Source organism: Pteropus alecto, unplaced genomic scaffold, assembly GCF_000325575.1.
Source record: "Pteropus alecto unplaced genomic scaffold, ASM32557v1 scaffold44, whole genome shotgun sequence".
Taxonomy (NCBI): domain Eukaryota; kingdom Metazoa; phylum Chordata; class Mammalia; order Chiroptera; family Pteropodidae; genus Pteropus; species Pteropus alecto.
In genome coordinates this window covers 4,550,534-4,562,569 of record NW_006436812.1, presented here as the reverse complement: position 1 = coordinate 4,562,569, position 12,036 = coordinate 4,550,534, and the positions used below count along the sequence as shown (strand labels likewise).

At 41.1% G+C, this 12,036-nt stretch overlaps 1 protein-coding gene and 1 pseudogene across 1 annotated transcript; one reads left to right on the top strand and one right to left on the bottom strand.

Annotated features, from left to right (window-relative positions):
- Window positions 1-291: 291 nt before the first annotated feature.
- On the bottom strand, window positions 292-408 carry LOC112481610 (annotated as a pseudogene).
- Window positions 409-735: 327 nt separating this feature from the next.
- On the top strand, window positions 736-3,441 carry LOC102894245 (olfactory receptor 1F1). The gene is made up of 2 exons (XM_006914183.1): window positions 736-777; window positions 2,491-3,441. The coding sequence occupies exons 1-2, from the start codon at window positions 736-738 to the stop codon at window positions 3,439-3,441; spliced, it is 993 nt and encodes a 330-aa protein (XP_006914245.1).
- Window positions 3,442-12,036: the final 8,595 nt, after the last annotated feature.

Genomic DNA, 12,036 nt, shown 5'->3' with positions numbered 1-12,036 from the left:
ACATTGTTTATAAATTAACTCAAAGTCAAAGATTAGAGGAACACTTTGGTTTTCAGAGAGAGAGGGAGAGAGAGAGAGAGAGAGAGAGAGAGAGAGAGAGAGAGAGAGAGAGAGAGTGTGTGTGTGTGCGCGCGCGTATGATTCAATTGCCACTTTTGACCCAGGTGCATGGTTTTTATTAGTAACTCTTAAATATTATCAACTCAGGAAACTAAACTTTATAATGCATAAGATCAAAGGATTTATGGGAAATTTATATTTTTATTTTATTTTATTATATATATTTTTTTACACCTACAGCACCTGTATTCCTAGGTGGTCTCCCATCCAAGTACTAACCAGGCCCGACCCTGCTTAGCTTGAAGATCAGACGAGATCAGGCACGTTCAGAGTGGCATGGCCATAGACTTTATGGGCAAACTTACAGCCAGATCTTTCTTTCAGTCTAATAGGGTGATACATATTAGACTCAAAAATTCTGTTCCTCATTGGCATCAATGTCCTGCCAGTTTATACATGGACTCAGCAATGGTTCCTATTTTTAACTAATTTACCTCCAAATTAAAATATAGAATAAAAGACTTGTTAACTGGCTTCTTACAAAAATGACTATTGACATATGAAGATAAGCATGTGATAGTATTTCCAAATGGCATTTATTCAGAACACAGATAATTGAGCAGAGAGTGAAGGATGTAAATATCACTTAATACTTTTAGTTTCCACCTAGTCGACATGGTCCTAGTCCAGTGCATTGAGGAGATTGAGGTTCATGAGGTGTTTAACATGAATTGCCTCATTTAATCTGCACAACTCTGCAAGGTGAATATTATACAGATGGTGGGCTTTTGTGATTCTGTAAAGGTTGGCAGCTTCTTAAGGTCAAACTACTGTTCACGGTGGATCTGGGAGTTGAATACAGATTCGTGGGAACCCAAAGGTATTCTCTTAACCCCTATACGGCATCATGTATATTTTCCAACGAGGACACTATCGAAGCTCAGGTGGGGGATAAAATATGAAGCCTATGAAACCTTTGCTGATCCCTCTAGGCTAAGATTCTCATTCCTTCTCTTGGGTTCCCACAGAAAACTCCTCATTGAGTTATTGCCCATGTGAGTTTTCTCTAGCAGAAGGATTGTTCCTAATGATTGCCCCCAAGATTGCATCATTTCCAACGTTTCCAAGTCCTGAAAAAGCAATTATGTAACTCTGATGACAGATATTTATTATCGATGTTGGATCCAAGTAAGCCCAAGGAAGAGAAAAGACAATTACTCTCTGCTTGTTTCTAATGAGGCTCTCAGGGAATATGGCCCTAGTGGCCATAGAGGTTCCTGTAAAGAGTTGGCCCTGTGATTTCCCTTCCTGCACTGAAGGCTGAGTACATGCCCTCCAGCTCCTTCGTTATGCAGACCTAGCCTAAAAACCTCAATGAGAGTCTCTCTCCCTCAGACCGATAATTGCTGGCCAGGTCTGGAAAAGTAAAGCAAGCTTGGGTCTTCTTGTGACCATGAAGACTGCCATTCTTCTTGGGTAAGGATCAGATCAGTGAGACTTCATCAATAACTACTTGTTAAAGTGTAAAGCCTTATGGGGGACTCCTCACCATGTCTTTCTTTTAAGAGGAGCCATAGAAGCAGTTCTAAGCTCATCAGCAGTTTCTCATGATTGCCCAGCCATGACCAGTGTGTATGTCTTGTCTGTTTATGAGACCCTGAACTATGGCAAACACAAATTGGCCAACTTTCTATTCAAACCTCTGGATTATTTCCATTTTAGTTTTACAGGTTAGACTTAGGGAGCTCAGTGGACACAGCCAAGAAAGACTGGCTCAGAGCTCTATAAAGTGCTCCAAAAATGTGAGCCCAGGAAGCAGCAGCAGCAGCGATGTGATTATTACTACCCTGGGAGCAGTTATTGATTACTCATTGATATCTTCCTCAGGACAAACATGTTAGGAATGTATAACAGGTCCAGATTAGAGATGATGGAATTGAAAAATGTTCTTTAAGGCAACATCACTAATGATATTGATGACATTAGTACCCTATATTAGGGTATATGCTTACTACACATGTCAGTCTCTATGGTAGACTGTATTGTGTTTATGGTACTCATTACAAATACTAAATATTTATAATATTAATATAAATATTAAAGTCTACTATTCTTATATCTGTAGTGTTTTGTGACACTTCTAAAAAATCCATGGTTATGGTAGAAAATTCAAACATACAAAGGAATTACAGACAAAACCACTGTCACAATCTGTGTCTGTGTATGCTTCAGTACACTGCCCTTATTTTGCTAATGAAGTAATGAAGGCACAAAGAAAGCCATCACTGGCCAAAACATACAAGGAGCAAAGTTCTAATGCCTCACCTATGTCACATGACCTTTCTCCTTGTAATCTTCTTAATTGCCACATCTTAACCATCATTTTCCAGGATTTTGAATTTTTCCTGCTTTGTCTGCCCATGGGTCCAGGCTCCCAGTCCCACGAGAGGGGCAAACCAGTCAAGTATCTCCGAGTTCGTCCTCCTGGGGCTCTCCAGGCAGCCCCAGCAGCAGAAGCTCCTTTTCATCCTCTTCCTGAGCATGTACCTAGCCACGGTGCTGGGAAACCTGCTTATCCTTCTGGCTATCAGCGTGGACTCCCGCCTGCACACTCCTATGTACTTCTTTCTCAGCAACCTGTCCTTTGTGGACATCTGCTTCTCCTCCACCACTGTCCCCAAGATGCTGGCCAACCACATACTCGGGAGTCAGACCATCTCCTTCTCTGGGTGTCTCACACAGATGTATTTTCTCTTCGAGCTTGCTGATATGGACAATTTCCTCCTGGCTGTAATGGCCTATGACCGTTTTGTCGCAGTATGCCACCCCTTACACTATTCAACAAAGATGACCAATCAGTTCTGTGCCCTGCTGGTTGTTGGGTCATGGGTCATTGCCAACCTGAATGCTCTGTTGCATACCCTGCTGATGGCTCAACTCTCATTCTGTGCAGACAATGCCATTCCCCACTTCTTCTGTGATGTGACTCCCCTCCTGAAACTCTCCTGCTCTGACACACACCTCAATGAAATGATGATTCTGACTGAGGGTGCCCTGATCATGATGACCCCATTCGTTTGCATCCTGGCTTCATATATCCATATCACCTGTGCTGTCCTGAGAGTCCCATCCACAAAAGGAAAATGGAAAGCCTTCTCCACCTGTGGCTCCCACCTGGCTGTGGTTTCCCTCTTCTATGGCACCATCATTGCTGTATATTTCAACCCTTCATCCTCGCACTCATCTGAAAAAGACACCACAGCTACTGTGATGTATACAGTGGTGACCCCCATGCTGAACCCTTTCATCTACAGCCTGAGGAACAGGGACTTGAAAGGGGCCCTGCAAAAAACGATTGTCAGGAAAATATGCTCTTATTGATGAAATTACTATGAACATATCATTCCCAGGCATATTAACTTTTACCGACTCACTGAAATGTAGCAATCTATTTGTCAAAGTGTCTGCAAAGAACTTAAATAAATCTTCTCAATAGATACTTATTGATGAACTTGGGCTTAAGTAAAGCCCTTCTCATTTAAAAAGGTAATTATATTTGTTTCTAATTACTGTATTTCAAACCACTTTGTAAAAAGCTCAAGTTTTCCCTTTTAAGTGATCACTTTGAAAAAGTTACATGTAACAAGTATTTTTGACTTCCTTTTTGGAAATGCTTTCAGAATCTACATCAGTAATTTTCAATCTTGGATTCATGGAAGCATCACCTGGGGAGCTCCGACAGTCTATATACTGATGCTGGACCAAACCTTGACCAATTAAATCAGAATCTCTGGGGTGGGTCTTGGGCATTGATATTTTTTATCCTTTAAGTTCCCCAGGATGTTCTAATGTAATTTTCTGAGTTGACAGGCACCCTGCTTTAAATATCCTTTATGATTGCTTATCATGAAGAGCGATTCTAGAAACCCTGATTGAAAATCTGAGGTGTAATGTGGGTAACAACAATAGAGGTGAAAAATAGTTACTGGACATTCTCTGTGAGCTCAAGTGTTCTTGTGCTGAGAGGATTGGTTCTTTGACCATAATCTACATTCCCGCCTCTCACAGAATCCAAAGAACACTTCAAAATTTTCAGTGCCTTTCTTAGTCCTTTCAGGCTGCTATAACAAAAATACAATAGACTGGATTGCTTAAACAACAAACATTTATTTCTCACAATTCTGGAGGATGGCAGTCCAAAATCAAGGTGCTAGTAGATTCAGTATCTGGTGAGAACCTGCTTCCTGGTTCATAGGTGGCATCTTATTACTGTGCCCTCACATGGTGTAAGGGGCAAGAGAGCTCTTATGAGGACACCAAACACATTCATGAAGGTTCCCCCTCTCCTGACCTAATCGCTTCCCAAAGGTTCCACTTCCAAATACCATCACATTGGGGGTTAGGATTCCAACATACAAACTTGGGTGTGGGTCAAAAACATTCAGTCTATAATGGTGTCATCATCCAATTTGATTGATTTATATTTGGCATAAGATATTCAGCATAAGGTACACTTTTGATTTTGGAGAAAGATAGACTTTTTTATTCCATCCACCCAGGATGCCTGGTCCTTCCCCTTGAGGAGGACCTCTGAATCTTCAAGATCTAAGTTAATGTCACCTCTATGAAGCCTTTGCAGATTCCTCTAGGCTGAGATTCTCATTCCTTCTCCTGGATTCTCACAGAAAAGCTTCTCACTGAGTTATTGCCCATGTGATACTGTGTGTCTGCTTATAGCTGCTTTCTTTCCTCCTTCCTCAAGGCCTTCTACAGAATGTGAGATGCTCGTTACCCACACACATATACTGTTGACCTTGGATGCCCTGTACAAAGCAAGGATCCTGACAAATTACACATGCAACCCACTAATACTGAATAACAGAACAAAAAGCCTGTGCTTCTGGAGAACCTAACCTGAGACATTTTAATAATAGCAACAACAGAATGACAACAAAGAAAAAGGACAGATATACCATGTTGCCTAACCAAAGGTTAAGTATTAAGGTCTAGTCCATTTGCCACATTACTAACTACTCATTGAAAACAACACTTAGTATTTTATTTGAAAACACAATGGTTGCTATCCAGTCATTTTGCTTGATTTCCAAGTTTATTTGGCATCGTTTACCATTAGTTTCTTTTTAAAACTCACAATTCCATTAGCTTCTTATACATCATTTCTGCTTGCTTCTGGACTGTCTCTTTGTTCCATTTGTTTCGTCACCTTCTCTTCTCTTATCATTCCATATGTGTTTGTTTTTCTCTTGGGTTTTATTCTCAGATTTCTTCTCACTATACTCTCTCCCTGAGCAATTACACCCACTTTCGTGTCTTTAACCATGCTTATGTACTATTGACTTCTCAATCCATATTTGTCAGACCTCCCCTTGAGTTGTATATCCATGATATCCAGCTCTTGCACCCCTCACCCTGGGTGTCTTCACACCCAACATTCCCCACTGCTACTATTAGCATCATGATCCACCCTAACTAGCACAAACATACATGTACTTCTCTCCTGCCTGCATTGCCTAGCTCAACTAATGGCATGGCTATGTTGTAATCCCATACACTCTCCCTAATCTCACTTATCCAATAAGTCACTAAGTGCTTTGTATCCTATCTCCCTATCATTCCTCAATATTCTCTACTGTAGTGAGTAGAATTGTCAATTCCCATAAAAGATATGTTCAAGTCCTAATTCCCAGTACCTCTGAATATGACCTTATTTGGAAATAGGGTCTTTATATATGTAATCTAGTTAAGATGAGGTCATACAGGATCGGGATGGGCCCTACTCCAATGCCTGGTGTCCTTCTAACAAGAGGGAAATTTAGACATAGTTACACACGAGAAAACCATGTGAAGATGCAGAGACACAAAAGACATACAGGAACAATGCCATGTGTAGATAGTGACAGAAACTGGAGTGGTGCATCTACAAAGATCACTCAGGATTGCTGGCACTAGGCAATCTAAGTGATGGAACACTGAGGATTGCTGGCAGCCATAGAAGCTAGAAAAGAGGCATGGGTCAGATTTTCCCTCAGAGCCTGCAGAAGGAATCAACTCTGCCAACACTTTGATTTTGGACATCTAGCTTCCAGAACTGTAAGAGAATAAACTTCTGTTTTTTAAAGACACCTAGTTTACGGCTCTTTGTTATGGAATCTAGGAAACTCATATACCAATACAACAGAACTGTTTGCCTTATCCTTCCACATGCCATATACAACTTTTTACTGCAATTGTTTGAATTCTTGGGTGTTCGATCATGAGCATATAAGACCCTTGAAATAAGAAATGGGTCATCATTCACATTGGTAAAACTCAGTGTTAGGCACTGGGCTTGGTTCATGTAAAGTGCATGGTTCATGTAAATAGCAGAAGTTAGTATTCCACATATATTATTTTCGTGTTTTTCTCCTTATCCCTCCTACCCCAAGTAGACTGTATCTTCACCTATGCAGGGACCCAGTTTTTTCAATAATACCTGGGATGTAGCAGTTGCTCAACAATTATTGTTTACCTTAATAAATGAGTATATGTATAAATCAATATGGGTAAGCCACTGGAGAGGGAAATGAAAAAGTTTCCTGAAGGAACTGATGGGCTTGGCTCAGCTGTCTACCACCTTCTATCAGAACTTCTAAGTCATCCTGAAGCCTGATATGTATGTTTTAATGTATTTAAAAATGTTTTCCAGAACAAAGTAGTTGAAAAATATAAAAATTAAAAATAGGTCTATTACAAATTACATTATCTTAGCTCCAATATTTTATTTACATGAAAAGCAGAATATTTAAAAATTTTACTTTCTTAGTGACATAGATTCCCTCCTTGACCAAACTTGTCAGGCTCCTCTCTCTTGTCAACTAGGCTCAACTTTGGCCTAAAAGACTTGAACAAACATTAAGATAGCATCTAACAGCTCAAGGCCGCATCTCTAGATGACCATAGCCTCTCTTAAAGTGCCTGCCTTAGAAAAATCAAGGCTGCCAAAAGAGTTTACTATTTGTTCCAGGAACACCTAAAGATAGGGCCCCTGTCTCTCGGTTCCTGTGAGAGGATAGGAGCCCAACTTCTATGAGGGCCAGTTAGCAAACCCAGATGGGTTTCACAAAGACCGACCCTTCGTCTTTTTGTTAATTTTTCACTTCCCTGACTGCTCAAGCCCCTGCCATTCCTCCTCCCTATTTCATTCTCACTTTAACAACCGAGTCACCTCTGCAGAAATTGGAATGGTGCTCAGCTCCTTCCCCTACTGTCAGTAGTGACTGAATATAAATTAGTGTTCACCGCTTTAACTAATGTCCGGCTGTGTTATCTTTGACACCAGCTTTAATGGAAGTAAACTAAATCAATATCACTTTCAAAATCTACTGCTTTGCCTATCTCAGTTTCTATTAAGAGGACTGCCCTATTCGACAATTTCTCTTGACCAAGTAAAGATATTCAATAATATTAAATTAACTTTCATTTTACTGATCTTGTCGTTAAATTTTCGCTATTTTGTTCAAAGACTTTTTTGCATTAATTTTGATTTTAAAAAAGCTCTGCAGTGAAATACTGTTTATGTTGATTACTAAGCTTTTTGGGTCCCCTTAAGTTTTGCACTTCCATCTACTCCCCACATCCTTTTTATTATATGTGGCGGAGGCTCCCGCGCGCACGTGTACCTCCTCAGGCGGATACACGACGAGCCCGTGCAGCGCGGAGAAAGCAGACTGAAGTACCTCTTCCTGGAAACGTTGTATGCGCTCTAGAACGGAACCAATCAGAGCCTGCTTCGCCTGGCTCTCCTCGTCCCGCCCCTTGCAGATCTTTAATTATCCAGTAATAGCGGACCAGGATCTGCTTCTCACCACTGCGTGCTCCCGTCCTATTAGGTGGGAGGGGCGGGGCTTCAGCTCTGCGCAGTCTCCTTGGGGAAGCGTGGTACGCGTCTATCAACCGAAGTACTGCGGGTTGGGAACTCCATCTTGCAGTGGAGCTTCTGCGCCGCAGCAAGCGGCTCTGACTGTTTTACTGTGAAATGGCATAAAGAGGCACTCTAGGATTGGTTCCCACCGAACCTGAGCAACTGGCAGGTCCTGTGAGCCTTCCACACTCCACTCGGTCCCGACCCTGTAGGTCTCTGCCCCAGCTGTCAGCTCTTCCCGTTTAGGGAGGTGTTCAGTATTCCCATTTCTTACTTCCATATGTTGGGGCTGTCAAAGATCAAGGTCTGACTTCCAATCTGGATCTTTTCAAAAGGCGAGGTCTGTTGGGGAGCCAGCAGCGCATAAAGGGGTGTAGGTGACTCGGGCCTTCTCAGAGTAAGAGCTCTTCTTATTCCAGGGCTAAACCCTTGCTCCCAGTGTGACCCGAGGACCACGCATTGCCCAGGCGATTGTTGGAAATGCATAATTTCAGGCTCCATCCCAGACTTCCTGAATCAGAATTTTCACTTTAACAACATCCCTGGGTGATTTCTGTATGTTAATGTTTGAGAATTGCTTCTTTAAGCTTACCAAGATTTCTGGTCTAAGAGGCAGTGTTGATATGGATATTTGATTCTGCATGCGGTAGCCTATACTGAAAACGTAAAGTGAGATGTTAAGGTTTGAGTTTTGTGAGTCAGATTAAGGATCTTTATGACATTCCACTCATTATTTACCACTTAATCAAGATGATATAATGAAAGCTATGTGGGATGATATAGTTAGAAAACCTATGGTGAGCACTGATATCTGAGAATGTTCAGAAACATACAGCAAAGGGAAATTAATGTACCAATGAAGTGCTTGATCAACCTGAGGTTGAAAGACATAGGGTGTGTATTAGGGATGAATGGACCTTTTCATCAACTTGGCATCCTACAAACATCGTTTCTAACCAAGGAACTCACTTTGTAATAAAAAGGATGTGGTAGCCAGTTGCCAAGATAGCCAGTTGCCAATGATCCAAGTCTTGTATAATCCCTTCCCACTTTGTACTGGGCTGACTTTGTCCATTTGGGCTGTCTTAATCCATTTGAGCTGCAATAACAAAATACTGAGTAGCTTGTAAACAACAGAAATTTATTTTTCACAATTCTAGAGTCTGGGAAGTCCAAGGTCAAGATGCTGGCACATTTGGTATCTGGTCAGAGTTCACTTTCTGGGTCATAGATGGCAGTCTTTTCAGTGTAACCTCACATGGCAGAAGGGGCATGGGAGCTTTCTCAGGCTTTTTTTTTTTTTTTTAAATAAATAAGGGTACTAATCCCATTGATGATGGCTCTGCCCTCATGATCTAATCACCCCCAAAGGTCTCCACCTCCTAATACCATCACTTTTAGAATTTCAACATATATATTTTATGGGGACACAAAAATTTAGTCCATAGCACTGTGTAGACAATAGCATGTTGTGGAAATGATAGTGTGTGACTTCTGGAGCTCAGTCATAAAAGATATTGTGTCTTCCATCTTTCTCTCTTAAATCACTTGCTCTGAGAAAACCAGCTACTCAGATGCAAGGAGATATCAAATTAGCTCTATGGAGAAATCCACGTGAGGAACTGAAGCTTCCTGCAAATAGCAGTGTGAGTGAGCCATCTTGGAAGTTTATGTTCCAGCCACAGTCAAGAATTCAGATGACCATGCCCTGCTATCTCATAAAGAGCCCTGATCCAGAACCAGTCAGTTAAACCATTATCAGATTCCCAACCCATAGGAACTATGTGAGATAACATGTTGCTGTTTTAAGTTGCTAAGTTTTGAGGTAATTTGTTACTTGACAATAGACTATACCAGGGATAAGGCTGGGGTCCATGGGACTCTTTGGTATTTACTTCTACACCATCACCAGGAGCAGTGGACTCTATGGAATAAAGAAATGGTCTAATGGAATAAAGAAAAAGTTTTAACAACAGTTGAGGTTAGGGGGCTGTTTTACAGGATACAGTATAAGTTTCACACCAGCTTCTTACTTACCAATAATGCTAAATTTTCACCCAACCATGAATTTATGGGGCAAGGAAACAAGAAGTAGAAGTGAGCACCTCTTTTTGTAATATCAAACGATCTGCTTGCAAATTTTTGCTTCTTATTCCAGCAACACTTGGCTCTGAAGAGACTCCTTGCTGGCCAATTTGGGCTCCATATGCTACTGGATAAACCTAAAAGGAGATTCTAATATTATTTTGACTTTGACTATCAATAGAAAATAGTTTTGCTGCTACACAATGGTAGCAGAGGGGATTATGGATGGAAAAATCTCCTTAAAAGGATTCTGGAATTGCCATATCCAGTAATGGCAGTTAATGAAAGACTAGGATAATCTTATATGGGTAAGATCATAAAGATGTCAAATCTCTCAGACATGAAAGTTTGGATTACTATATCAGATTTTAAAAAGCGTGAACAGCTGAGATGCTGGCTAAAGACAAAGGGAACATGAATTAGATTGTGGATAAGAAAATTATCATCAACTAAGGATTCATGGCTACCTGTAGAAATGAAGATTAAGCCATCTGGTTATATTTTCCTCCTTTCTTATGTTTATATTATGTATTATAACTAGCTAGCTTTCTTCTCTCCCTTTGTCCCTGTATTTAACATATACATAGGATATGCAATTATTTCAAGTTTGATTCAGAAGTTATAGATTGTCATGATGGGATCATAACTGGCATAGGGGGAATCCTGGTTGTGGACCTGGATACAGAAACTGATGGGATTTTGAATTGTTTCCCTGTTGGAAGGGTAGTTAGTTGCATTATGTTTGGCCAGAAAAGTTCTCTTCTGTCGAAGGATAAATTGCTAAGAGGCATATGTGTTAATGTTGTGCAACTGGAGGGGTGGATTCTAGTAGATGTTTATTTTGCTTCTTTGGCTTCCCAACTTCTGTAACCCCTTCCAAAGTTTAGGTAATCCCCTACTTCATAATTCTGGTAGGAAAAAAAACCTACTTCTTCCTGTATAATAGGAAACCCTCAATAACTTGTCTCCCAGACTTTCTTGAAGCAGAGATGTAGGCATGTGACTACCCATCAGATATCCTGACTCAGCCTTTGACATGAGGAAGGGGAGATCAGGCGGAACTTCTTCCAGCAGTGGCAGCCATTGCAGCAAGATGAATTCCCAGGGCAACAGTGCTACTTATGGCAGCCCATGTCCAGTGATAGCCATGTCAAAGCTATGAACTGTAACATTTAATGCTTGGAGGCAGCAGGAACCATTACTATACTAATCAGATCAGTTCTGTAGCATGATTTGCGCCTTTATAGCTGGTGTATGACCTTGTGAGCCTGGTACTCTAAATGCTCAGTGTTTTTGAAAGGTATCCATTACCATTTTCAAGAAATTCTTTTCTGCTTAACTCAGCAAGACTTGGTTTTTGTTAGTTGCAAAAGAAGTGAGTGAGACTCACATTGAGTGAGACCACAATGGAGCCAATCAGAAAAGGACTTGAACCCTGAACCGGGTAGCCAACAGGACTCTCTCCAGCTCATCTCTGGTTCTCTCTGTGTTTGCATTTTTTGCCCTTCTCTATATGCTTTTGCTTCTCCATCTATAAGACAGTCAGGAGAGAGTTGCAAGGTCCTGAATTTACATGTCCAGACCAAGTCATACCGAGAATGACCTGCATCCGCTCAGCCCCTCAAACTCTCTTGCTTTGAGTTCCCTCCTTCAATCATGAATCCTCACTGGGCAGGAGGTGATGCAGTATAAATTGGGCTGCTGGAGCCCACAGCTCTGGGACTCTGTGGATTAGGGAACCATTCTTAGAAAAGGATGATCCATTGTGAGCTAGGAAGACATTTCAAAAGAAGTCTACTCTAGGAGCCTGGAGGTTTTCAGTTATGGCATGCTGTGCTCTCTCTGATATATTTTTTCCTGCAATTACAAACAGGTTATTCTTCACACTAAATGCTTTAAAAAATTAAGCACAACTCTATAATGCCATGTCCCCACCCCAGCATCCCTACCTGCAAATGCATCACTAACTC

What these genes read in the sequence shown, in the direction of transcription:
- LOC102894245 (XM_006914183.1), top strand. Translation starts at nt 736, where the DNA reads ATGGTCCTAGTCCAGTGCATTGAGGAGATTGAGGTTCATGAG. An exon ending in AGGAGATTGAGGTTCATGAG is followed by an intron (nt 778 to 2,490) that starts GTGTTTAACATG and finishes CCATGGGTCCAG; the next exon opens with GCTCCCAGTCCCACGAGAGG.